Here is a 27,777-nt window from a genome sequence, read left to right as displayed (position 1 = left end):
GCATGCAGCATGGAGCCAAGGGCTAGCTGAACCCTCTCCCACCCCTACCTGAAACATCGGGCCTGGGTCTCATGGGAGCCCCTCTCCTCTTCCAGGCCCTGCAGGAGCGGCACCCTGTCCCTCCTGGGCAGATAAGGGAGCTGAGGCATGAGGGATGCAGGTGGCTGGGAGCCCAGTTCCAGTCTGTGGGGCTTCAGCTTCTGAGCCTGTCCCTTGTGGCCTCAGCCATCCCCTGCTGATGCTGGGGACAGAGCCTGGCCCAACTCAGTGGACAGGCCCAAATGTGAGCTGGCTGTGCAGGGCAGTGAAGGCATACCCACCAGCCCAGTTCAAGTGACACAAAATACAGCCGCGGCACCCAGGGTGGAGGAACAGGGTACTGGGTGCTGCCAGGCTCCAAACGGAGCTTCCCATGGCGCATGCCATGGTTATTTCCTAGGCGGGGTGGTGGGTGCCCAAGTGGTCCCTGTAAAAGTCTTTATACCCTTTGCTATGCCTGAGAGTGCAGAGTTGTTCCCATGTAAAATGCACAGCAGGAACGGGAAACAAGCAGAGGTCAGGAGAGTGGGTGAGATGAGGCAGTGCTCAGTGAGCCAGGCCTCCTGCTCAGCAAGGAGGTAAAATTGGGAGAGGCCAGAGGCAGCCGCTGGGCGGGAATGCTACTCAGAGGGATGTGCCGGTCACTCAGGAGTGACGCCATGCACATTGTTTCGCAAGGCTGGTAGCACTGGAGCCCATGAGCCTGTGCGGCCTAATTAGGAGGTCGGGCTCCCAGGTTCCTACCGGGAGCAGACAGAAACTCGCAGCAGTCTTGGCTAATCGCCTTAAAATTCTCTTGTTTGTATAGAACAGACTCAACTTGGCGCCGGCCCAAATCAACTTGTTTTCTTACTGTCAGATTCAGATTCTGGAGATGCCATCCAAGACATCAGTGTGCACCCTGAAGCCAGAGGCAGATGCCAAGCCAGGCATGCCCATGTGCCTGGAGCTGTGGCAGGTAAGGCCCAGTGCACGTCAGCCACGCCCTGTTGGCCACGCCCGCCAGGCCCTGAATCATGCCCCACTCAGGGTTTGGTTTATCCTGGAACCAGCAGGACAATTAGCCCCTTGGGAGAAGGTGTGCTCACTGACTCTACAGTGGCCCATCGCTGGCCACCCCCGCTACCCTCACACTGCTTGGAAGGATGCTCCTGCAAACTGCCCCAGGGCAAGCGTCACTTGTGCTGTCCTCCGAAGGTGGGGCTGGGGGTGGTGGGGGCACCCCCTGAAGTGCAGTGAGGAGGGACAGCTGGGTCAGCTGAGACAGCCCCTCCCGGGAAGGGGCTCTGCTCCTTTCTGCACACCAGTCCATGGCCCTGCACAGGGCTGGAAGGGAAGTACCAACTAACCCCGCAAGCCTGCGTGGCCAGGTGTGCTTGGGATTCTCATTTTTGTGACTTTTTTGCCTTAGAGAAGCAGGAGTGGGCTTAATATGCTGACTTTCCTCACAGCCACACTTGGTGGCTGTTCTTTCTGATTAGCGAGGGTCAGGAGGCTTCCCCTGGGGCTGGTAGCAGAAGCTGGGAGGCCAGGGGGTGAGGGGCACAGTCTCAGTCCCCAATTCCAGAAGGATGGGTTTCTGCTCCTGAAGCCTGAGGAGGGTCCTCCTGGGCCTGCCCACCTCCACCAGAGGCCCTGGTTCCCCTGGAGGCCAAACCCAAGCACCTCAGAGGTCAACATTGGTTCAAAGTGCACACATGCACGCCCACTCTATGGGTCTCTCGTGTTTGGCCAGCAGAGAAATGGCCTGGCGTGCTCACTTAGAAAGAGTCCTGGGCAGCGTCTTGGCCGTGGCAGACTCGGGGTTAGCAAGTCACCAACCAGTGCCCATCTCGGGAGTGCTGCCCACGGGCCGTTTTCTCAGACTGTCCAGTTGACCGGCACCTTCTGAGGGCCACCCTGTGTTGGTCCAGAATCAGGCGCCAGTGATCCCTGCCTTGTGCCTCAGTGTTCGTTTGCACTCTCCATACGAGTTAGACCAGATGGACTCGGGCCATCTGGAGGTGTGTGCATGACCAGTGGGGTTCATGGGGACAGGCATCCCAGAGACCCAGTCCCCAGCCTTCTGCCGTCTAAGGACCAGAGAGATTCCCCGGCCTTTTCCAGTGGTTGTTTCCTTCTGTAGTTCCTTCCCCGATAACTCCCACTTGGCATGGGGGATCTCTGTGTTGCCGCTGCCGCAGTCCCTCCAAGGAGCCCCTGGGGGTGGGGAGGTGAGGATCCCAGGGTCACCTGGGTGACTGAGCTCCCGGCGCCAGCAGGTTTGCAGTGGAGCTTGGTGGGAAATACCCCCGAGGCCCTGACGCTGCTGCTGGTGTGGCGCTTGCGCCCAGGGGCAGGATGTCGGGGACTGCATCCGCTCAGACTCCACTCCCTGGAAGCGGTGTCATTGCATAATCATGTAAAAATTCCTGCAGAAAAATGTGTAGAAACGGGATGTACAAACTTGTTACGGTAATTAATATAGTTGACAGAGGACAAATCACGTTTTTGTTGGCTGATACGGATCCAACACGAAAGAAAAGTCTGTGTTAATCTTAAATGTCCCTTTTTTCCCTCCAAACCTGGAGATCCAGGTTACAGTTTATTAGTCTGAGTGTGGCAGAATGTCCTGAAGTGGTGTTTTTTCCTGAAGCTTTCAGAGACATTCTCGTTTCTGCCCTCGGGGAGGTGGACCTGCGTTGTCATGATGATTATCTCGCAGAACGTCAGGACCACCAGAATCCGGCCTCATGTGGAGTCGTTCACCCCCATTTCAGAGCTGGGGCCCTGCCTGAGCTAGGGGTTCCCCTCAGCACCTCGAGGTGCTTCAAGCAGGACCTGCCTGCTGGGGTCCCTCCAGGCTGGCCCAACCACACATATTGGAGGGGTCACTGGGCAAATCCTCATAGTAACTTAAGGTCCTCACCCCATGGAGGTCAGTGTGCACTGTGGGTGTGGCCACCAAAGGCCTGTGGCCATAGGAGCACTGTCGTACCTGCAGCCTGTCATTGGGGTGAGGGGCCACAGGGACCCCACATGCTAGGAAAGAAGCTGGAGAGGTGTGCAGTGCAGGTGGGGGTTGCAGGCCAGAGCTCAGCGTCTGGGCCCCCCGGCAGCTGCTGGGTGAGCCCCTGCAGGCCAGTCTGGCTCCTGCTCTGGCCTCCCTGTAACGCCTCAGCCGGCAGGTCGGTAGTGAGCAGCCCCTGAACTAGTTGAGGTGCTCAGAACCCGGAGGCCACAGGCATCATGTGGGCTTGCGCTGTAGAAATCAACAGAAAAAGATGTGTCAGCAGTGTCAGGAGGCCTGGGGAAGGGAAGAGGGTGCCCAGGGAGCCAGGGGGCAGGCTGGGCCAAGGCAGTGTGGATGGGAACACGTCAGAGCTCTGTCCCAAAGGCAACGGACCCAAGTAGGCCCCAGATGAGTTCCTCGCAGCCAGCCACTGAGGTGAGGTCTGACAGGTGTGGTCTGAGGCTTGGTGCGAATTCCTGGTTGGGGTTCAGACAGCACATCTAGGCTGTTTTCACCTGGCCCTCGCCCTGCCTTGGGTCCAGATCGGGAGCCCACAGGGGAGGCCCGCTCTAGAGAGGCACAGCTGTCTGCGAGCAGCTGCCTGAGCAGAGGGCCTGACCATTGCTTAAAGCACTCTGTACTTCAGAAGCAAGTAGTGTAAAAAATTTTACACCAGAAGAGCCAAAGTGAAGTTCTTCCCAGTTACAGAACTACAGGGCAAGTGCGACAGTACCATCGGGGATGCTCGCCCCCCCCCCCCCCCAGCCTGTGCTGCTTGGTGGCAAAAGCCAGCAGGCTCTGTGCACAAGCCAGTGAGGGGTGCTGCACCCCCCCCTCCAGATCACGGTCTCAGGGCCCGTCTAGGGACTGCTCACACGGTCAGGCCCGAGTGGGCAGTGTAGCAGTCAGCTTGCAGGGCCTCAGGGAGGAGCACAGGATGTCACAGGCCCCCTCCCAGGACCCCTACTCACTTCCTTAGGCTCCTCCTTTATGTTTTCATTTGTGTGAACACATCACAGAAAAAGTGACTATATAAGCATTTTCAGGGACGTGTAAGAAGTGTCCACTGGCCCAGCTCTGGCCTGGGAGGGTTCACTGTGGCTGTGTGTAGTTCTCAGGGCTGTGAGCCTTGTCCCCTGGCACAGCCGTCTCCTCCAGATCAAAGAGCCGTCTGCCTCAGGTTCCCCCAGCTCCCATCGTAATCTGGGCCCCACGACGTGCACTCTACCCACAGCCTCCCTCTGATGCTTGGGGAACGCTCTGCTTCTGGGTTGAGGACATGGTATCCACTCATGTTACTCACACACCCTCGTGCCTCTGGTTAAACCAGGTCGCCTGTGTGGCCAAAGGAGGGTTCTTTCTGAGCGCTCAGGAACATTGTGGGGAGGTGCTCTGCATGGTACGTGCAGCATCTGGGCCCAGAGCCCCTCTGGGTGGGCACAAGCGCCCACACAGCACATGAACAGCAGCTCTGGCAGGTGGGCGAGCAGGGCTATGTGATGCCCTGTATCGGCCCACACCGAGTGAGACCCAGACACTGCTCAGTGCCATCCTTGCCCGCCAGCAGTGGACCTTCCTCGAATTGCATGTGACCTGGGGGCAGCCTCATTGACCAGCCGCCCCGGCCCCCATTCTCAGGGTTGACCATCCAGAGGCTGAGGGCCAGGCCCAGCTGGAGCTCAGTTGGAGGGGATGTGCTCAGTTATTTCTCACTCTCACGTGAGGCCAGCCCCATGCAGCTCAGCAGGGAATGCTGAGACAAGTGAAGGGCAAAAGGCATCAGCCAGAGTGTGCTCTTTGTCCCAGAGGCAGCCTGGGCACCAGTCCTGGAGGCATGCCCTGTTGGTAGTCTCTGAGGACGGGGCACCAAGCATGGTGTCGCCACTCTCGGTGCCAGGGTGACTTGGAATCCTGCAGCGCCCCTCTGGAGTTGATACAGAGGCCAGATAAACGAGGCGTCTGCCCAGGGCGCAGGCCCTCTGACCTGTGCCCTCATTTATCACAATAGCTCAGCGCCGCGGCGGCTCACCCGGCCCAGGGATTGGGGCGGGGGTGGGGGGCTTCCGCAGTGACGTTGACAAAGCACAGAAAGTTCATTTTTCATTGACAAAGAGCTCGCAATTTTCTCTGGTTGGTGGCTGTAGACAGGTGACGGGCCCCACCAAGGGGTGGTCGAGAGTCTCAGGCCTGTGGAAAGGGCCCTGCAGCACCCTGCGATCCTGGTGGGACCTAGGCTGGCGAGCAGGGGCGTGGTGGCAGTGTCAGGTCGGGGCGTGCCAAGCTGCCCGGAGCTCTGTGTCCTCCAGCCCCAGTCCTTGGGGTGCCCCAACACCAGCCCATGCAGGCCCTGTACCAATGGGATCGGCCATCCAGGGGGTGGGCAGAGCCTCTGAACTGGTATTGCCCTGTGAAGAACACAGGAAACAGCTCCCCAGCTGGGCCACCCCCAGGAGAGACAGCCCATTGCTCAAGTCTCTTGCTCCCAAAACACACCAGGACACTTCCGGAGCTGACCTGTGCTGTTCCCCGCAGGGCCGACTCCAGCTCCCGCCCGCTCCTCCTGGCCGGGCTACGAGGATGGATCGGTGGCCTATGGGATGTCTCCGAGCGGAAGGTGTGCAGCCGCATCGCCTGCCACACAGAGCCCGTCATGGGCCTTGACTTTGACTCCCAGAAGGCCAGGGGCGTCTCGGGCTCCGCGGAGAAGGCGCTGGCTGTCTGGAGCCTGGATGAGCAGCAGGCCCTGCAGGTCAGTGCGCCAGACCCGAGGTGTCATTTATCCTACTCTGCACTAACAGTCTGATAGGCTGAAACAATATTTAGGCATGAAGAGGAGTTGTTGCAGATCGCTGGCTAATTAATCACTCTGAGGCGGGGTGCAGGCGGGCCTGTCTGCAGGGCCCGCGCAGGAAGAAGGGGCGTGGGCGTTTGTGAACCGTTCACCATGGTTTGGGTTTCTCTCAGACCTTGGGTTAATAGCAGTCACGTCTTGTCCATCTAGAGAAAAGGCATGTAGAGTCCGGGAGTAAGTACACAAGCCCATTTGCAAAGACTCAGAGGAATTTGGTCAGTAAGGAACTGATTAATCAAAAAACAAAAATAGCCCAATGTGGAGAAATCCACGGAGTCACGCCTGGGTGGCGGTCTGTAAGCAGGCCCCAGGGAGGCCGTTCCTCACGGGCAGCAGGGAAGGGATGCGGGGCCTCAGGGTGGAGTGGGGCATTGCTGAAAACCTCCCCACAGTGTCCCGGTAAACCTCATAATGTCCCATGCTTTTTCCATCTAGCGTGCCTGTGGAGCACCTGGGGGCCATGTCTGAGCCTGTGCCTGTTGCTTAGAATAGGTTGGCCCAGCCTGCTTGCTCAGCCCTGTTTGGGATGGGGGGGATGGAGTTTGGGGATGGGGAGCCTCCTTTCCAGACCTCACTCTGGACAGGGGCTGCAGGCCATGGGGGATGGGATGCCACTGGGTGTGTCCTATGCCTCCCAGCTCCCGGAGGGTCTCCTGGGTGCACAGTGGCTTCTGGGGGTGGGCGAGGAGCCCCCATTAGTCAAGCAGTCTTAGAAAGCTGAGGCTTGACCACAGCCAGCAAGTAGAGGCTCCTTGGAAAGGCAGCTCTGTGACCCCAGGTCTGATAGGGAGCAGGGCTCTAGGGGTGCCAGGAGAAGCAGCAGCAGCCCAGCTTCGGGCTTCAGCTGGGCCCTCATCACTGGTGCCCTGAAGGATGGGCCCTGGTGGCTGCCTCCTCTGCAGGGCTGTGTGGTCTAGGCTGCCCTCCGTAGACAGGAGTCTGAAGAAGATGTCTCCCAGGCTCCTCTCTAGGTGGGGAAGCCTTGCCCAGCAGCCTACCAAGCCTGCCTCACACTTGCCCAGACCAGACCCCACAACTGGGGGAGGTGGCCCTGGGTGGGCACCAATGGACCCTGAGGCACATGGGGTGGGATGGGGTAAGGGATGGGCCCCAGGGGAGAGTCGGACACACTGCAGCACCCCACAGGTATCTCCATGCTCTGGCTGCAACCTGTTGGTGCCACATTGTCACCAGGCCATCCCAGGGAACACAGTAAGGACAGCCAGGGGCCGAAGTGCGTGCCCAAGAGCAGTGATGTGAAGGTCGGAGGACAGACACTGAGGTCAGGTGGAGTGAGACTGGGAGGTGCCCATGCATGTTAGAGCTGAAGCAGCAGCTGGCGTCTCATCAACAGCAGCCCTGCTGGAGACCAGGGTTAGTGTCAGAGCAGGCACCCCACAAGATGGGAGAAGGAGGAGGTCACATGTTACGTTTGGGGACAGGGCACAAGTTCACACTTCTTTGGCATCACCCCTCCCAACTTTCCAACCATTCCTCCATCCTTCCGTCATCCCAGGGAACCCATAGAGACCCTGAAGGTAGGAGGTGGTCAGACAGTCCTCCCAGGGGGGCTGGGCCCGGTGAGGGGTGGCTGAGCTTCTTGTGCCTTCCTCCCAGAGAACGGGGCCTGTGGACCTGCTGGGAGTGGCAGTGAAAGTCATAATGATGGTCGTCGCCTCTGGAGCTGGAGCAGAGCCACACTGGTGCTGGGTCCTCAGCAGCTGAGTCAGCCTAGCTGGGTGCAGAGCCTTCCCCACCTCCTGTGGCAGCAGGGTGCTCCCTCACACCCTTCCCTCCTGCTCCTCAAGCCTCTCTGAGACCCTCTCACTGTGGAGTCAAGTGCTCCAGTCCTCTGTGCCTTAAACTCCATCAGCCTGACTTCACAAATGGCTGAGGGCCCAGGCGGCTTCCCTGAGCACCCCAAGCTGCAGCACCCCAAGGTCCCCAGGAGTGGGCCTTCTTGCCATCCCAGCTCACATCGGCCTGGTCTCTCCTTGCTTATTTGGAATACAGCTGCTGGAACTTAAGACAAAGTTATGGGGCATGTTCCAGAGATGAACTTTTTACTGTACTAATAAGTTGAAAAGTTAAAGCAGAGGGCAATTCTTAGTGAACTGGAAGGTTGTTGGCAGAAGGGGAGCAATGGACGTGGCTGGTGTACTGGCGGGGCCCAGGCCGGGGCCTTGCTCAGCAGTGCTCGTCCAAGCCGGGGAGTTCCTCTGCCCGCTGAGCACAGCCACCCCACCCAGGACAGTGGGCATGACGTTGGAAGTCGCTTGGCCCAGAGGCCCTGAGGACTTTCGGGCTGTGCAGCACCAGCCTCTGAGGAGGAAGCGTCTGGGGGCCTCCAGGCCCTTGGCGTCCATAGGCATCCTTGGCCCAGGGGCCCTCGGTGCGCTGTGCCCAGCCCTGCAGTGGGCATTGTGATGTGGCTGCCCACCAGCCCACAAGCCACGTGGGCACAGATGTGCCTCACCTTTCGGCCTGCTGCCGAAGTCTCTAATGAGCCCAAATCAATCTCTCCCAGGCGGGCGCTGGGCGCGGAGACGCAGATGAGGTTTCCCGCAGCAGAGCGTGGGTAATGGGAAACAGATGGCGGCCGCGCCGCGTGCGCATTCCTGGCACCTGAGGTCATGTGCTCTGAGAGCCACTGGTGGCCAGGGATCCTTTCCGGAGGGGCCTGGTCCAAGACAGGTTTGGCCAGGGGCTGAGGTGGTGGCTAGGAGCCCCCAGTTACCTGCGTCAGAACCTGTCACCTTGAGGACACACTGCGACACCAGGCTGCTTACCTGCCTTTCTGAGGTGGCTTTCCAGAGCGCCACCAGGGGTTTGGGCCTCAGCTGTCACGAGACACAGGTGGTGCACAGACCTGCTCCTTCCTCCTGTACTTGGGGCAGGGCCCGCAGCCTTGAAGCAGAGGCTGATTTACGGCCAGCAATATTTTTAGATCTTTAAATAATAATGAGGCCCCCCCACCCCAGCCAGCCTGGACTGGGAAGCAGACTAACCATATGCCCCCCCCCCCATCTTCACTGTGCCTGAGGCTGACCAGGTGTCCCCGCTGCATGGCCACTGCCCCTTCTCTCCACAGCCCTTCCAGGGACTTCCCTCTAAAGTGTCAGCAGCAGGGCGTGTGGGGCAGGTTGGAGGGAGCCCACAGGACCCTGACCGAGGATGTTTCTCCTGATTTCATAACGAGAGAGAATTATGGGCACAACCCAGCCTGCCATCCGCATCTCAGGAACACAGTGGGATGGGGCTCTGGCCATGTTCACCGTGAACACCTTGACAGGACTTCCTCCTCCTTAGGAACAAGAGCCCCAGCACCGGGACTGATCTCTTCCAGTTTAGGTCCCCAGGAAACTTGCGGCACCTCTTTTTCATCGCCTGCGCGAGAGCCAGGCTTCTCTGTAGGCCTCTGCCTCGATGCCATGGAGTTTCCGGGAGGAGCTGCAAGGTGGCAGGTGGGGTGAGTCTTGTAGCTGACCCGAGGGCAGCGCTAGGTGTCTTAGCCGCCTTGGAGGTTTGTGCACACTGGCTGGCGCGGGGACAAAGTTCACAGGAAAGAAAAGGATGGTCAGCCTCTGGTGCTGGTTCCGACTGCCAGTGCTCCGGCCATGCAAGCCGGGAAGGGCTGGGCGGATGCACGCCTGCACAAGTGGGCACACGTGTGGAATTTGTCTTCTTGCCCATGCATGGTGCGTCTGCCCCGTGGCCCTGCGCCAGCGAGTGCCCGAGTTTGGCCGCCTGTGTGGAGCCAGAGTGCAGGGCACGCTGAGTGGAAGCAGGGGCCACCGCAAGCATCCCAGACGTGCTGCCGGCCGGATGGGGAGAGCGGCGAGTGCTGTGGGGGCTGGCAGACTCCCGTTGTCAGGTTAGGTTCTGTCCCACTGCTGGTGGGGAAAGACTGGATCGTGATACTGCGTCAGGCTGTCAGACTCATGGCTTTTCTTCTTGTGTCTGTTAATTTAGTGAGTTGCTTTATTCAGTTTTTGATAACATTAAAACAATCGTATAGTGCTAAAGTAACCCGCTTCACAGCATGTGCTCTGAGGGGCTTGGCTGGAGTTGTTCAGGGTCATCTTTCTGTCAGTAGACCGAGCTGTACCCCCTCTTCTGTTGCCTCACACTGCTTATGGTATCCGGGTGTCAGGGGCCCCAGAATTGGGCAGCAGGCATTCCCTCCTCTGCTGATCTCTGGACACATTGACGGTGGGCGGCCTGTTTCTCTGGTGGCTGTGGGCCAGTCCTTGCCTATACCCGTGGGGCAGGGAAGGTCTGATTTTCTTCTTAGACTAATTTAGGTTTCCTGATTTTTTAAAAATAAGTTTCATTTTTCCAGGAATTTGTCAATAGGCATTAAACCCTTCCAGGTATTTTCATATTGACTTTTTAAAACTTGTTTATGATGATGGTTTGCACTTCGGCTGCACTTGCAGCGCCGTCCCTTCTGTGTCCCCAATCAGCCTCGGCTTGGTCAGTCTTCTTTTCTGTTCCAGCGTCTCTGCCCTGCTCTTCCCCTGCCTCCCGCCCGCACGCTCTGGGCTCCGCTGACTCGAGAGGGGAGCATGACGCATTCGTTCCGGGCCTGCCTTCCTCACAGCAGCCGAAGTCTGCGTCCCACATTGTAGGATGTCGCCGTCTTCATCACCACGCACTCTGGGCGGACCCGATCTTTATTTGTTCGCTGACTGCTGAGCTGATTAGAGTGTTTTTATGTTTCCAAATGTTTGATTTTTCCCCCCAGTTATTTTTTATTTTCCAATTTCTAACTTAATTCCATTGTGGTCGGAGGAGAAGGTCTGAATGATATCAGCTCTTTGAAATGTGGAGGCCAGTCCAGTTCTCATAAGTATTCCACATGTGCTCGGGAAGGAAGTGCTTCTCGCTGCTGCACGCACGGCTGTACCTGTGCGCGCTGGGCCAGGCACGGCATCCGCCGCGCCCGTGACCCGGGGGCCCCAGGAAGGGTCAGGTGGACTCTCCAGCTGCCACACATCTTGCTCAGTTTTCCTGTACCCCATGCATTTTTGCTTTCTGCATTCTGAAGCTGGCTTACAAACACACGAGTTCAGAATGCTGATCTTCCTGGGGAATTGAACCTTTTCTTTAGTCCCTCTTCTTATCTCTAGAAAGGATTTTTGCCTAAAAGCCAATTTTGCCAACTGAACATGGCTCAGGCCAGGTTTCTTCTGGTGACTACATCCTTTAATAACTTCTATTTATTTATTTTTCAATCCTTTCTCTTCCACCTTCCTTCAGATGCAACTGTCTCTCACTGAGCTGGTTTCACACACATTGTATCTCTTTGTTGCTATTTTGTGCTGTAAATGTTGCCCTCACATTTGCATCTCAAGTCCTCCTTTCCAGAAGTTGGGACCTCTGAGTGTGAGTCAGCATGTTGATGGTGTCCCCAGACCCAGGTGCTTCTCTGGGTCCCCACCGCACCTCCACAGGGCTGTGGAAGAGTCAGCCGCCAGTCTAGTCGCCAGCCTTTGTGGGTCTGTCCTACAAATTTTGATTTATTGTGTCTTCATTTTTATTCGGTTGAAAATTCTTTCTATTTTCCCTTGTGATTTCTTCTTTGATCCAGTGGTTCCTTAGAAGTATATTATTTAATTTCCAAATATTTGTTGAATTTGTGGGTATCTTTAATCTAGTTTAATTCTGCTGTCAGTGAAGGTACCCTGTACAATGTCAGTATGCAGATACTTATTGAGGCTTGTGTTTTGGCCCAGCACATGGTGTATCTTGGTGAAAGCGCATGTGTTCTGCAGTTGTTGGGCGGAGTGTTCTGTCAGCCCGACTTAGGTCGAGGTGCGTGGCGGTGTTGCTCAGGTCTTCGGTATCCTTACCCATCTTTCTGTCTGGTCTCCGACCAGTTACTGAGTGAGGTCTTACAGCATCGGAGTGTGGCTGTGAACATTCCTATCTGTCTCTTCAGTTCTGTCAGTTTTGCTTCATGAATTTTAAAGCTCCGTCTCTAGGAATGTAAGCATTCAATACGGCTACCACATCCTGATGAAAACGTCCTCTGGGTCTCTTGTGACATCCTTTGTCCTGAAGTCGGCTTTGTCTGACGCGAGAGCTGAGGCACGAGCTTTCTTATGTTTCCTCTTTGCGTGATACAGCTCTCTTTAACTTTGGACCTGTCTGGATCTCTTTATATTTAAAAGCATCTTTTGTAGTCTTTGATCCTTTCTGACAATCTCTGCCTTTTAATTGGAGCATTTAGTCTGTTTGCACTTAATATAATTAGTGATGTGTCTGGCATTAAGTCTGCCATCGTGGTATTTGTTTTTCACTTGTTACTTCCGTTTTTGACCCTCTTTTACTCCTTTCTTGCCTTCTTGTGTGTTATCAAATATTTATTTTTTTAGTGTTCCATTTTACTTCCTCTCTTGGTTCCTTCACTGTACATAGCTCTTGTCATATTTTTTGTCTGAGTGCTAGCTCACAGGCTAACAGTCTGTTTCTGTGACTTACCCAGCTCTCCTTCACGTGGTCACACTGCCCGTAGCATGTCACAGCCCCGCCCTGGCACGATTTCGTCACCCTCCCTCCCACACTCTCTGCTGTGCTGTTACGTAGTTTGCTTTCACACTCACTAGAAACTCTGCCTTACAGTGTTACCACTTTACACGAAAGCATCGGTTGTTATTTCGTAAAACTCACTGGATATAAAAACCACAGTATTTTATATTTACTCAACTATTCCCATTTCTGGTGCTCATCCTGTAGGTGCAAGTTTCCATCTGGTTTTACGTCTCTTTAGCTGGGAGAATATCCTTTAGATTTCTTGTAGGAGAGTTCCACTGGCGAAAAGTTCTCTAGCTTTTGTTTCTCAGGAAAAATGTCTTTATTTCACCCTCCTTTCCCAAGAATGCTGCCTGTAGAATTTAGGGAAGACAGTTTTGGTTTTCGCCTTGCACTTTAAAGCCACTGTTCCATTGTCTTCCGGCCCCCACTGTTCCTGAGGTGAGCTCATCGTGCCCTGCTTCCCACACGTCCCTGTCTCCCTCCAGAGTTCCTGTCCACCGCTGTTGCCAGCAGCTTCACTCCCCTGGGACGGCTCTAAGTTCGACAGTTTGATGTCACCCCACAGGGGGTCCCCAGGGCTCTGTTCAGTTGTCATCAGTCTTTTTTCCCTCTCTTCTTCGGGTTAGATCATATCTATCAATGTGTCTTCCAGTTTACTGATTTTTTAAAAAATAATTTCCAATCTGCTGTTGAGCCTATCCCACACATTTTTCATTTCCGTTTTCAGCTTTTAGTTCTGTTACGGTTTATCACTCAGAGTTTATGCCTTACATTCTGTTCACTCATGGTTGTACATCCTGTGGGTTTGGGTGTGTGTCCACCATTACAGCATCACGCAGTGTGTTTCCCCCGCCCCCCAAAGTCATCTGGGCTCCCTCCCGCTGATTCCTGGCAACCACTGATCTCTTCACTGTCTCCATGGTGTTGCCTCTTCCAGAATGTCATAGAGTTAGGATCACACAGCATGTAGCCTTCAGATTGGCTTCTTCCACTTAGTGATATGCACTTGGGTTTCTTCCATGTCTCTTCATGGCTTGATAGCTCCTTGCTTATTAGTGCTGAATAATAGTTTATTGTCTGGATGTACCCCAGTTTATCTACTCACCTACTGAAAGGTATCTTGCTAGCTTCCAAGTTTTAGCATTTATAAATATATCTGCTATAAACATCCACGTGCAGGTTTGGAGTGGACAAACCCAAACCTAAGGGTCTGCTCCTTTGAGGCAAACAGGAAAGAGTGCAGTTGCTACATTGTAAAGTGAGAGTATGTTCAGTTCTGTAAGAAGCCACCAAACTGTCTTTCAAAGGGGCTGCACTTTTGCCTGCTCCCACCAGCCGAGAGTACGAGGTCCTGGTGCCCCACATCCTCCCCGGCACTCGGTGGTGTCTGCGTCCAGATGTTCGGCTTTCTGGTGGGTGTGTGGTGGTGTCTTGTTGTTTTAATTTGCATCTCCTTGATGAAAAATGATGGAAGCATCTTTTTTTAAGGAATATTTAGTGAATTTATTCAAATGAAAGAAGCTTAAATGACACAGGACTAAAAATATTAGAAATCCATATACAATATAAAGTGAATATAAATTAGCCAACTTTATAGGAATATTTCCAGCTAAGGATTCGTACAAGTACATATTCACCTTTTTCTTTTATACATATATGACATAATGATTCTGGCAAAGTAAAGCCAGAGATACTAAAAATATTCTCAAATTTTAAAGATGGTGTGGAGTAAGTTTTAACAGCATTCTAGATGAGTGAAAATCATGGATTTAATTCGATACTTTTATCATGCCAGAAGGGTAGTTGGTTTTAATTTTTTTAAATCAATATTGGCATCACACGTATTGTTCTATTAATAAAGTATTTTGTATACATTAATTCATTACAGACAAAAAAAACTTTTCAACATAAGAAAATAGCTGCACACATTTGAGTGTTTTCTTATAAAATGCAATCTTAAAAAAAGTAATGATGATTAGTTTTTGTGGTTTCTAGTAATAAGATTTTTTTCACATAGCATAAAGTATATTCTTATCCAGGATTGCATTAAGATCCAATAGTAGTTTGTTTTTTTTAATCCTCACCCAAGGACGTTACTTTTATTGGTCACAGGGAGAGAGGATGGGCGTTGAGGATAGAGAGAGAGAAACATTGATTGGTTGCCTCCTGTATGTGCCCTGACCAAGGATCAAACCCACAACCTAGGTGTGTGCCCTGATCTGGAATCACACCCCCAGCCTTTCGGTGTAAGGAATGGCGCTCCAACCAGCTGAGCCACGCCGGCCAGGGTGATGCCATACTCTCTTGAACACGGGCACCCCAGTCCAACCCTGGCGCTGATGAATGGCACCCGGCAGCCCAGAAAGTCCCTTGGCTCCTGGGTGAGCCCCACTTGGGGCCATTCAAATGCGGCTGTCTGCAATTTATTTTAATAGAAAAATAAACCAGTGGTGTGTTCAGTCCCTTGTCCCCTGAGGACAAATGCAATGGGTGTGTTTAATTTCATTAACTACAATGCAGCCAACAAGAAAAATGTATAAAATCAGCTTTGTACAGCTTAAGCACTGACATTTGAAACAAATCGTTATTGCATTAGCTGTCACACCAGTAAGTCTAGAAATCTAAGGAAAAAAATATGTTATGGATGGTTTCATAAAACCTTTGCAAAATGCACTAGTAAAGTAAGTTATAATCATTTGAAGACATGGCTGGGTTTTCTCTTCTCTAAGTAAGGCTCCCTATTTTCCCATGCACACTTGGTATACTGACCCCACATGCCATTCCCAGCCTAACCCCTCACCTTTCAGGGTAGGGACAGTGGAGGCTGTCATTAAACAGACCTGCTGAGCAAGGGTCACTTTTTCATTCTGGCTTGACCCTGCCCTGGAGGTGGAATATTTGGAGCAGTGACAGACTCGTCTGAAATACACGTCCAGTCAGAGGGGACCCCAGAGGCTGGTGCTGCGGAGCCCTGAGTGCACCCAGCCTCCCCTCTGGCTCCTCAGGTGGGAGAAGGGCTTCATAAACATGTAGGGCCACCTTTGCTCTGCTCACCGCCAAGCCCCTACTCGGGAAAGCCAGGGAACCGGTGACCTGGAACACATGCTCCCTGAAACTTCAGTGAAGAAGATTCTGCAGAGTGAACCTGGTTGGGAAGTTCAGCAGACTGGCGCTGCTTCTCAGTGCGTGACGCACTTGCAGGAGGGGTGTGCGGCTTCCGTCTGCACCTGTCTGACCGTCTGTCTCTTGCTTCTGAGATGCACTGTGAGACCTGAGTTGTGTTGCTGAAGCTCCTGCAGAGTGGCGGCTGCTGGCTCTTCCCCAGCCTGGAGTTAGAGAGGGAACCCTCTGGCCTGGGCCACATGGACTTGCAGGAGCTGCTTAGGATGCAGCTGAGCAGAGGCACATCACCCCCCAGCCCAACCACCACCACCACCACTGCCATACGGCATGGCCTGAGGCTGGGGGGCATCATTTTATATGCTCATTTGCCCTCCGTATATCTTCTTTGGTGAGGTATCTGTTAAGGTCTTTGACCCATATTTTAATTAGGTTGTTTGTTTTCTTGTTGCTGGGTTTTAAGGGTTGTTTGTGGATTCTGGATGACAATCAGATGTGTCTTCTGCAAATATTTTCTCTCAGTCTGTAGCTTGTCTTTTCATTCTCTTGACAGTGTCTTTCACAGAGCAGACAATTTTAATTTTAATGAAATTCAGCTGACCAGTCCTTTCTTTCAGGGATTGTGCCTTTGGTGTTGTATCTAAAATGGCGCTGCCAACCCCAGGTCATCTAAATTTTCTCCTGTGTTGTCTTCTAGGAGCTTTATAGTTGTGTATTTTATACTTGAGCCTGTGACCCATTCTGAGTTAGTTTTTGTAAAGGGTATAAGGTCCATGTGTAATTCTTTTTTTTCTTTATTTGCATGTGGACGTCTAGTTGGTGCAGCACCATTTGTTGGAAAGACTGTCGTTGCTCCATGGTATGACCTGTGCTCCTTTCAAAGATCAAGTGGACGGCATTTATGTGGGTCTATTTCTGAGCTCTCGAGTCTATTGCATTGATCTGTTTTGTCTATTCTTTCACCAATACCACATAATCTGGTTACTGTCGTTTTATAGGAAGTCTTAGTCGGGCAGCATCCATCTTCCAACGGTGTTTTCTCCTGTAGTATTGTGTTGGCTCTTCTGTTTTGGTTCTTCGTTGGTAATTTTCATTTCTCCATTAATAGTTCCTATCTGTTCACTCATCAAGACAATTTTTTGGTAATTACTTTAATGCACTTTCTTTTTTAATTACATATATTTAAATAGCTGCTTTAAAGTCTTTGTCTGATACGCTCAACAGCTGTGACATTCTGGATCAATTTCTATTAACTGCTTTTTTTCCCCACTTGACTCTGGGTCATTATATTTTTGCTTTTTGACTTGTCTAATAATTTTTTGTTTGTGTGCTGGACATTGTAAAGAATATGTGATAGAGATTCTAAATTCTATTATTTCACCTTGAAGAATATTCACTTCTATTCTGTCAGGCAGTTCAGTTACTGGCTTTCACTTTGAACTTGCATAGGTTTGGTTTGGTGTTCTGGTAGGGCAGGTCTGTGGAAAGCCCAGGTTCATTCCCAGGCTCCTCTAATGTGGTGGGACCAACTTCCAAACATGGAGGGCCTGGTTTCCCGCTTTGTCACAGTAGGGCCCTGCTTTAAGGTGTAACCCTTATTCTCAAAGCCAGGTGTCTCAGAGGACACTGGGTTGTCACACAGTCTTTGTACTCTGGCCCAGCTGACCCTGAGGTAACTGCTGGTCTCTTGTGTCTGTTCTGTTTAACCCTGTAGCTGCCCTACCAGGTTTACTGTCTGGTAAAACTGGTGTGGTGCCCTGAGCATGCACAGCCCAGCCTCACGCAGAACTCATGGGATCACACACGGCCTTCAGTCTTTGATGCCGCTGCTACACCCCACAGATTACAGCTGCTCCAGCTGCCCCACACTCTGACCCCTACCTCCTTGGCTTCACGTAGTGCTAGGCCCCATCTTGACTTGTGGCTGGGACATCTCCCTGGGCAGAGAGCTGCTGGGGTGTCTGGGAGATTTCTCTCATCAGCTGCCCTCTCCCTCTTATTGTCCAGTGCCTGGACATAGTTGCTTAGTATATTTTGTTCAGTTTGATGGTTGTTTATAGCAAGAGGACCAGTCTGGTACCAGTTTCTCCTTCAGAGCCACTTTCTTATCGTTCTTGCTTCATGAATGATAAGACTGTTTATTTGTTGAACAGGTATTCACAGCTCTTTATTGTGAATTGTACCTGTTATCATTGTTAAGTGTGGCATATAGTCTGGCTCAATGCTTTTGGCTCTGAATTCAGTCTTTGCTAAGATGGAACCCCACTTGTCTGCAGTCTCCTGGTATATCTCTGCTGATCGTTGTTTTGCTGTCTGTCTTACACATAGCACAGATTTGGATTTAACTTTGGATTCCAGTCATAATTCTGTTTTTATTCCTTTCTGGAGAAATACAAGGGCAGATACTAGGTAACAAAGGTGCCTAATGTCTGTGGTGGGGGGTGTGGAGGAAATAATGTTTTGTCATTATTTACAGTGGGGTATCAGGTGATCTCTCAAATGTGAGGTTGACTATTGTATCTTTTTCCCAAATGGCAAAAGATGAGTGAATCAGTGAACTTAACATCCCGTCCCTCTTGCTACCCTCCCATCTTTCTGTTACTTACATAACCGGTTCTAAAGCCATAATCCCCATATTGTTTTAGACCTAATCCTGCAGGTAAGTAGATTCAGTTTTCTCTGCCAGGCCATTTGCTGTAGCTCTCCAGTTCTCTCTTATGAGACTGGGGTTAATCCTGTAGTCCTTCAGGAAGAGCTTATGGGAGCATATTCTTTGGTTTTTACATGTTCAAAAATGCTTGTCTATTGTTTTTGTACTTGTGCAGCAGTTTGGCTGGATATGAAGTTCTTGGGCCATGCCTCCCTTCACAGCCATTGTGGTGCCATCCGCTGGCACAGATGTGGCCGTAGGACATTCTGAGGACAGCCTAAACCTTACCCCCATAGACTGACTTGGTCTATTTGCCTGACTACCAAAAGGACTTTTATTAGCTGTTATGTCCAATGGTTTTACTAGATGTATCTTATTGCTGACTATTCCGTAGCCTTTCTCTGGACTTGGATCATAAGACTTCCATTTCTAGAAGATTGATTTTTCTAGTGCTGGCCAGGTAGCTCAGTTGGTTAGAACATCATCCCAATACACCAAGGTTGCAGGTTCAATCCCCAGTCAGGTGACATACAAGAAGCAACCAATGAATGAATAAATAAGTGGAACAAAAATCCTGTGTTTCTTCTCTCTCTCTCCTTGCTTCCTCTTCTCTCTCTAAAATAAATTTAAAAGAATTGGTTTTCTAAATCAGTGAATGCTGGAGCACCTCTGCCTTGTCTTCCATGTCTGTTTTCTGTCCAGTCCATTGCAGCCCTTCGTCTCCCTTCCTTGCGCTCACTTTGCGCCATTCCTGCCTTCACGGTCTTGTTAGGCGTCTCTGAGTCTCTGTCTGCCGTTCCCAGTTCCCCTTCATTTCTTCGAGTTTCCTGCCACCTCTTCCTGTGCTCTGCCGGCTCAAGTTTCCTCCTCCATTCTGTCTTTGTTTTTTTATTTTATAGAGGTCACTGCTTCGTAAAGTTTTGTTTGTTAACTTATGGCTAAAAAATGCTTGCTGAGAATTTCCATTTGCTTCCAAGAAATGTTGCCATTTGTCTTCCCATATTTCTTTGCTTCTTTTACCTTGTGTTATCTTTGTAGAAATGAGTGATTCTGAACTGAGGTCGCTATGGCCCCACTGGGAGGAGAATTAGGAGAAAAGGGGGTGCTGGTGAGGGATGGGCAGTGCAAGCCCGTGTGATACCCAGGCCTAGGCCAAACATAGGAGCAGTGGGAGGAAGTGGCCCTTTGGGGTTGTCACAACGATGGCAAAGTGCCTCTGTCATTTAGTGTGTGGGGACAGAGATATCAGATGCCCTGCAGTGCACAACAGCGTCCTGTGTAACTGAGGACAGCCATGACCACAAAGGCAGCTCTGGTTGCAGGAGGTACGTGCCAGGGAGGGGTCATCCCTAGCACTGAGGAGGACAGGGGTGCTGCGCCCCAGAGAGACGCCAGCCCGGATGGTTGCTCCACACAGGTAGGGTGTGCGTGTGCAACTCCTTGTTTTGTGCCAGCATCAGCCCTCTTCTGGGACCCCAGCCGGGGCCTAAGGCTTTTCCCGTAGCCGGGTCACGGCTACAGTTCCTCCTGCCACATTAGTCTTCAGTATTGGCATCCACTCATCCTGTCCACATGCTGCTGGTTCCCACTCTTGGCAGCCCTTGAACCCCTCTTGCATTTCAAGGTTTCACTTAATCTCAGTTTTGTAGAAGATGGAGTTTGCGTTTGTCGTACTCCCCGTGCTGCCATGGGCGGGAGGTTTCCCCAGAGGGAGAGGTGTTGATTTTACATCGCCGTCATGCAGGAAATGTTCTGCTCGCCTGGGCACTTGGGTGTAGTCTACTTCTGTGGTGAGGGGCCGCAGGGTCCAGCCCACTGCGGCTTTTCCTGGGAGCCTGATGGGACAGAATTGAGCAGCCTCTGAACTGAGCAGACTGCATGCAGGGGGCTCTCGCAGGGGTGCAGCTCCGTGGGGCCTCTGGGGCTCTCTGGGGGAAGGGCCTAAGTCTTCCATCCTAACCTGAGGGTTTGGCCAAGGGCAGGGGTCAGGCTGCTTCCCTCGGCAGGCCTGCTCCCAGCTCCCAGCAGGAACAGGGTACATTTGCAGGTGTGTGCAGCCCACATTTCCCTCCTCGTTCGAGCTACTGGACGGTGTTTGTGGGTGGGAGCTTCTGTGATAGGTCTAAGAAGCCACCTAATGGTTCTCTCTGCCACTGTCAACTTGTAGGTGTGCAGGACTCATGAACTCACCAATCCTGGGATCTCTGATGTCAAGATCCGATCTGACCGAAAGATTTTGGCCACTGCGGGCTGGGACCATCGTGTCCGTGTGTTTCACTGGCGGACGATGAAGCCACTGGCCGTGCTGGCCTTCCACACCGCCATTGTCCACTGCCTGGCCTTTGCTGCTGATGGCTTGCTGGCAGCAGGGTCCAAGGATCATCGCATCAGCGTCTGGTCACTCTACCCTCGCTCGTGACTTGCCCGCTTCCTGTTCCAGACACACGAGGGACAGAGAGGTGGCACCCACACTTTGATCTGACCCAAGCATGTGGAAACCATGCTTCAGGACCCCTGAGGACATCAAGTCACCAGTTCTCCTTGCTTTTTGCGTGAGGCTTGTTTCCTCTTGTGAAATTAAGCATCCGTGCAGCAGTGACTCTGTGGTTCACAAAGAGTAACTGGGCCAGACACCTGGGCATGTGTGGCCTAGGTTAGAGGCCATCCTGGGAGGTGCTTTCCAGTAAACTTAAAGTTGCAAACCTGTAGGCTTGGGGTATGAATTCTCTAAGGCAACCCCTATTTCCCCCTCAGGGTCAAAGCCGAGCGAGTGTCATCTACTCAGACCCTCCACAGGGCAGGTTGGTCAGCCCCCATCCAACAGGGGACACTAAGTGTGGTCCCCAGGACTTGATACATAGCTCCTCACCCCAGGGATAGGCAGGAGCTCTGACGCACAGTGCTGAGGCCAGGACATGAGAAGGGAGTGACTGACTTCTACGGAAGTGAGGCAGAAAGAGGGTGCTGAGGAGGGACGGCAAAGGCAGCTGGGCAAAGAGAGCCCATGGTGGGGGGCAGGTCAAACAGTATGGGTGGGAGGAAGGGCCACCCCAAAGAGAGTGAGACCAAGGATGGCAAAGGGCTACATTTGGGCAGAAAGCACAGCAGCCGTAGATGAGACAGGCCAGGCCTGGCCCTCCTGGTACCCAGGGCGCAGTGACAGCTGGTGCCACACACACAGGGCAACTGGGCATCGGCACCCCAATCAGGTAGTGCACCCAGAGTCTCCTCCCATGTGTGGCCAAGCCCTGCCATCAGGGCATCTTCTCCTAAAGCTAGGTCATTGGTAGGGAAGAAACAGGATCCTTAAAATTGGGGTGGGAACTGTGGGCAGGTTCCGGCAAAGCTGAGGGCCTCAAACCCCTTTGTTCTGCCAGCTTCTTTGACAGAAGAGCCCCCTTGGGCCCTGCCAGAGGAAGTCCACCCTCCTTTACCCGAAGGACCTAGAATAGCCTCCCCCTAGGCAGGGGCCTTGCGGGACACTCAGGATCCTCAGCCCCGCCCTGCTTTGCTTGTAACTGGATTCAGGTCCCAGCAGGCCCCCAAGGGTGAGGTACAAAGTGTGACCCATGAGGAGGTGGCTATGCTCCAAAAGAGCTGCATGGTTCTCCCGGCTTATGCCGGCGGAAATCTGGAGAACACGTGTGGGATCCAGGTGGCAGGAATATGAGATGCATCGGGCCGAATCCATTGGAACAGGTCCACTGACAGAGGGTCTGGCCTCGATGCCGCACTCGAGGGGTTAGAAGGGCCTCCAAGGTCTTGCTGGTAGTTTGAAACAAGGACCACAAGGCAGGCACACTAAGTTACAGTTGAAATGCCAGAGCCGCCTTGGGGTACCGCAGAGGGGGGACATGAGGGCTCACGGAGATTGGGGTGTTCTAGGTGACTTGCCACAGGAGACCCGCTCACCCACTGCAGGAGGGGCCAGGGACACGCCCTCCCCATCACTGGGAGGAATACAACTGTGAGGGGCCCGGCATCCCAGAAGGACTCTGCTGTCACTCTTCTCTGCAGGTCAGAAACTGCATGGGAGCTGCTGCCACAGAACAGGGATCTCTAAGTGCAGTGGTTCCCGGGCTGGCAGGGCCTGTTGGTAGCACCCAGTTGCTAAAGACAGGGCGGGCACGGTTGTCTTGGTGGCCGCTGGGGTTGCAGCCCCAGTCAGCAGTCTGACTCGCAGCGGCCCAGGCACAGGCCCATGACCGTGGGTCCCTGGGAATGGAATCGAGGGGCAGCCTGTTGAGGTCTGTCTTGGTCCACATGAGCGGAAGTGTTGTGGATCTAAGAAATGGACATCTGACCTGGGCCACCGAAACGGAGGCCTAGCCCCTCAGTCATAGAGCTAGGCCCCTTGAGGAAAGACCCCACTACACTGCTGACAATAATGTACTGCTGATATTTGCCCAGCTTCCGCCAGGGTCCGGCAACCGCCCCCCACCCCGCCCCGCCCAAGAACTGAGCACCATCCTGGGAAGGCAGCCCTGATCCTGAGCTCATGGATCACCCAGTGCAGGGACTGGCCTCCCACACTGACCCCATTGGACAGAGGTGCTGCCAGGTGTCCCCTAGCACCTTAGGTAGGGACCACACTAGCCCCTGAGTGTCCTGTAGCCGGGACTTCCACATTATGAATGTCGTGAGGAAGAGGAGCAGTTTGGGCTGCAGGAACCCGCACCTCGTCAGACATGAGGGGAGCTGCAGGGAGCCATGCTCTGGGTGCTCCTCACAAGTCAGAGACGGTGGAGAGTGACCTCACCAGGCGGTAGCCTGGCCATGGCTCCCCCAAGAGGCCACACACTGGGGCAGCAACTGAAGCCTCTCAGGGCCACCTCAGAACACACACCCTCCGCCTCGTCTCTGCGGAGGCGCCTTCCTGCTCACACGGCTGAAGGCAGTAGGGCGCCGGCTTGTGGATGGTCATTTCAGAAGGCGAACCTTCGCTGACCTCCAGCAAAGCCTCCACAGCCACTTCCACAGATGTCCACGCCCTAAACACTGGACCAGAGGTGACAATGGCCACAGGGTACTACCAAATAGCAATGACCTCTGTCAGACAAGGCTCCACACCCACCTGTCCTTCTCACAAAAGCAAAGCTGTGAACACATGCAAAGGGCAAGTGGCAACGTCCCTCCTCAGGTGCTGGGGACAGTGAGGCTGTGCTGTGGAGATGCCGCCATGAGAAGGGCACCTCATCAGTTCCTCTGCACCCTTCCAGGGCCCTGCTCAAACCCACTGTTGTGCTGGGACTCCCCGTGGCCATCTTTCCTCAGCTTGGACTCCCAGGCAGCTTGCACAGGGCTGGTGCAGCCTCAGGGCTGTGAGGCTGGGTCCCGGCTGAGGGCCTGTGCCCCTGCCCCTGCGTAAGTCCATGTCATAGCTCATCAAGGATCATGACGACTCTGTCCTTTGTCAGAATCATGGATTTACAGAGCTAGCCTTGGCGGGGTGTTACAGACCAAGGGACGGGGTACTGCAAGTCAGCATAAGGTGCTTCCGGCTCATGCTGAGGTGAGCCGTGCATGCTGACTGCTCGGGTCCTATGCCTGGACGTTGTGAGGAGGAGGTGCTGGTGACGTAGACCTCATGCCCACGTGTGGCCCTCACCCTGACGTTGAAGGCGCACACAGGTTCACAGAGCATCACAGGCAGCTGACTTGAGCTGGGCTCCAGGCTGTCTACCAAGTCGTGCTGGTGAGCAGTGTCCTGGGGACATCTTGTGGCTGAATCTCAGTGTGTGGGGACCAAGTTGGGCTGTGACGGACGTCCCCCACAAGCCCCCTATGCCTGATGTGGCCCTTCTCTGTGCAGAGAGGGCCTTGGGCTAGGGCTGGGTGGGTAAGGTGGCAGGATCCTCAGCCTCTGAGGCTTAATGGATGTCACCGAAGATTGGTGGCTGAGAATTTTGTTTACTCAGCTGAGCCCCCTAGAACAACAGTGACACCAGCTGTACTAGGAATGTTGGTGTCCGAACCAGCGGGCCATCCAGGTCGTTTTCTGGGCTCTTCCTCTTTACCCACAGTGGGACCTGGCTTTGTACAGCAGGCCTCTGCCTCGGTAGGACCTGGGGCCGCAGCAGATTACCACGGACCCGAGCAGACTCAGACCTCCCACACCACAAGGAATGGGCTGTGTCCCAGCCAGCCAGCCTGGGGAGGATGCTTGATGTTTGCAGGGCTTCAGATTATCCTTGTCACGTCCCCAGGGCCAAGTCCTTCCTCAAACCTGACCGAGTGCCAAGAGCAGGCTGAGCTCCGGGACCCAGGTGTGCAGGGGCACTGCCATCTTCCAGCAGCTGTGACCCCCATGGTGGGGGGAGGGGCTTTAGCCAGTTTCCCTGACCATCCAGCATGGGCTGCAGCATGGACACAGGTGCTGTCCCTGCGCTGCTCACAGAGGACAGGTAGGTGCTCTGTGAGGAGGAGCCTCTGCGGCTCCAAGGCCAAGTGTGCTCTCGTGGTTAGTCCCTTGGACGTTAACTCTGGGCCCTCTACGTTCCATGGGGTGGCTTCTTTGTTTCCTTTACATGAACGTTCACAGCAGCTTTGTTCAAAACTAGAAACAACCAAAATGTCTCTTGGCAGATGAATGGAGATGTGAACTATGGTCCGTCTGTACCATGCAGTTCCGCCAGCCACAGAGAAGAACTGGCTAGGCCCTGTGGACTCCGGTGGAGGGTGCAATAGTAGGCAACCCACTGAGGCCATCTCAGGCCAGAAAGCTCAGCACAGCCGGTATCCTCCCCCACACCCACCTGTGCCTGTCCAGGTGGGGTCACATGAGGCACCCCTGGGGCAACACCTGCACAGAGGCTGTTTGGGCATGGCCCCCCGACATTTCGAATAGTCCGTGGGGCTCAGGCAGAGGACAACGGGAGGCCTCACACTCCACTGAAAAGTGTTCTCCAGTTTCCATTTTACCACAACACAAAAGGCCTGCTTTTCCTTAAAGATGTTCCTGCACACCCAGTGTCAGTCGACAAGCCTGTCCTTGGCAGTCCAGTTGCCAGTGCTGTTCCTCAACCCATCAGATGAAAGGGAGAGCTGGGCTCAGCCAGGCCTTTGACCTTCACCTCAGGCCGTGAGGGAAGCCCCATTCCTGGTCACACAGCTGGAGGCTGGCAGTGCCGGTGCATTTGCTGATAGGTGGTGTCTGCCTGTCCCCATGGGTGGTTCGGGGCTGGGTGGAGGGCCGGAGGCAGCGCGTCCAGTTATCTCTGGCCCTGCTTGTCCACCTGCCCTCAGGTCAGGTGTTTCCAACAGGACCCTCCCTGGGCACAGCACACCCAGCCACATCTGTCTGTAGCATCAGGTGGCTTTGCAAAATCACTCCCACGAGCCCTGACCAGTGTGGCTTGGTTGTGCGTCATCCTGCGGAGTGAAGAGTTGCCAGTTCAATTCCCAATGAGGGCACATACCTGGGTTGTGGGTTTGGTCCCCAGTCAGGGCACAAATAAAAAGCAACCAACTGGTGTTTCTCACATTGACATTTCTCTCCCTCTGTTTCTCCCTTCCCCTCTCTCTGAAAACTAATAAATAAAATCTTTAAAAACATTGAAAAGAAGAATCCGTCCCATGATTTTCTCCCCAGTTCCAAAGTGCTTTTTCTGGCTACTTTACTGTTCGCTGAGCAACCTCCTTTGGGACTTACATTTAATGCTGTTTAATTCAGGAGTCATTTTCACTTTACACAGTCCCCAGTGGCTAAACCGTGGTGACTATGCCACCGCCATCAACGTTATTTTCCCAGTAGTCAGCCACTCTCTGTGAGCTGCCAGGACCTGGAAGAAGGCTGTGCAGAGGTGCCAAGTGGAGAAAATGGATGGGGCAGAGTCCCAGGTTCCTCAGGATGAGTGCAAGGGGACGTGTTGGACAAGCCACCTCCCATCATGTGCCCTCACACCCTCGGCAAGACATTTTCCAGTCCAACCAGCCCATCAGCTGGGAGATGCGGAGTTTATTCCCCCATCTCCCACATTATTCTTCATTAACATTCTTCAAGATTGTGGTGAAGCTTCTCACAACATATTTGGGGATAGCAATAGATGTTTCTTGTGGGCGGTTCCAGCTCTGGTCAGTATATTCTGCTGCCCTGTTACTGCAGTGTGCACACGGCATGGCTGGGGCCACTGCTCGGGGCCTTCCAGGCTGCAGTCAGGTGGCAGTGGTGCAGGCGCCTCTCCCAACGCTCATGGCTGGTGGCAGGATGCAGAGCCCTGTGTTGTAGGAGAAGCTCCAGGCTCCTGGAGGCTGCCACACTTCCTCACGGCCAGCAGAAGTGGCCTTGGGGTGTTCCATGCAGTAACTTTCATGGCCCAGTGTGGGATCCGCGTGTTCGACCACAAAAAAAGGCATCCCTGGTCACTGCCTCCAGTGCAGGGCAAGGGGCCCTTCTGATCAACAGGACAGCCAGGGCTGCGGTGGGTCCCACCTCCAGGCCACCTCCTCTGGAAGGCAGGCAGCTGTGCAGAGAGGTAGAGAAGGCCCAGCAGCCCTGGCCAGCAGTGCAGGTGGCTGAGTGGCCCAGCACGTGCGCCTGGAGAGAGAGAGCATCAGAGGAACCTGCTGCCGACCCTCTTCCAGCCCCATGGCTGGCCTGCAAGGTGGGTCCCACAGTCATGCCCCACCCAGCAGGTGTGCAGCACTTACCCAGCATCCCACTGACAGTCGGGTTCCTCTCAGGCAAGTGGGAGGCTGATGGCAGACCAGGCTGTGACCAGGGACACAGCCCGAGGTCTTCAGAATTCACTGCCTTTTCCTATGCTTCCTGAATTTCATAGATGGGATAATGACAGAAAGCTGTGTGCTCTGGGAATACTCAGACTGGCCTGTGTGTGGTGGTGGGTGACCCCAGGAAGTGGATGCTGAGGATGACCCGAGGAAGGGCCTGCTGGGGCGCAGCAGCCTAGGAGACCCCGCTGCGCTGGCTCGGCAGGCTGGCTCTGTGCTGACGTGCGGTGCGTGTCTTTACACTCCTGAGTGAGTGATGTTCAGTCAGGTGTTTCCCACCTGTGTCTCTGCCAAGAAGCCACAGAACACCCTGTACACAAAAGGACTGTTTGCACAAAGAAAAAACATTCCTTCAGGGGGTTCTTTAGAAATGCTTGATACTCAACTAGCTATAACTTCATGGGAAAGCCTGGTGTTAAAGACAAGCTGGCACAGTCGAAGGCCTTAAATCTGAGCTTGCTGTGCACCTGTGCTTCAGTGAAGACAGGCCACCTCCCCATCCTGCAGCCCCACATCCAGCCCTCGCCCGGTCTCCTGCAGCATCTCTGCCTTTGCTCTGGTTTTCATATGCGCTGGGGCCAGCTCAGCCCTAGCTAGAGTCTGCTTCCCCAGGCCAGAGAGCAGCAGCTCGGCCCTTGCACCAGCCGGCCAACGAGGCCCATTAGGAGCCAGGCAGAAAGGAAGCACCTGGCCGGATGGAGCTGAGCTAGATGCAGAGGGAGAGGCGATGGCTGCTGAGCAGGGTAGACACACCTAACCCACCCATACAGATGTCCACCAAAAGAAGTTCCAAAACCATGCTTGGGGGGGGGGGTCCACATGAAAGAGCATCTGAGTGGGAGATACACCCACCTA

The 27,777-nt window shown here is 53.7% G+C and overlaps 1 protein-coding gene across 3 annotated transcripts in view; it reads left to right on the top strand.

Annotated features, from left to right (window-relative positions):
- Window positions 1–20,898, top strand: part of GNB1L (G protein subunit beta 1 like) — a 59,284-nt gene extending 38,386 nt beyond the window's left edge. For 2 of the 3 annotated variants that reach the window (XM_036014579.1, XM_036014581.1), the window contains 3 exons: window positions 848–997; window positions 5,565–5,780; window positions 20,360–20,898. In XM_036014579.1, coding sequence (XP_035870472.1) covers window positions 848–997; window positions 5,565–5,780; window positions 20,360–20,611 — 618 coding nt within the window. In that variant the 3' untranslated portion in view covers window positions 20,612–20,898. The remainder of the gene's footprint in view (window positions 1–847; window positions 998–5,564; window positions 5,781–20,359) is intronic. The other variant, XM_036014580.1, reaches the window with a different exon arrangement.
- The last annotated feature ends 6,879 nt before the right edge of the window (window positions 20,899–27,777 follow it).

The sequence above is a fragment of the Phyllostomus discolor genome, chromosome 13, assembly GCF_004126475.2.
Source record: "Phyllostomus discolor isolate MPI-MPIP mPhyDis1 chromosome 13, mPhyDis1.pri.v3, whole genome shotgun sequence".
In the NCBI taxonomy this organism is placed as follows: Eukaryota; Metazoa; Chordata; class Mammalia; order Chiroptera; family Phyllostomidae; genus Phyllostomus; species Phyllostomus discolor.
This window is presented reverse-complemented; position numbering and strand designations above follow the sequence as displayed.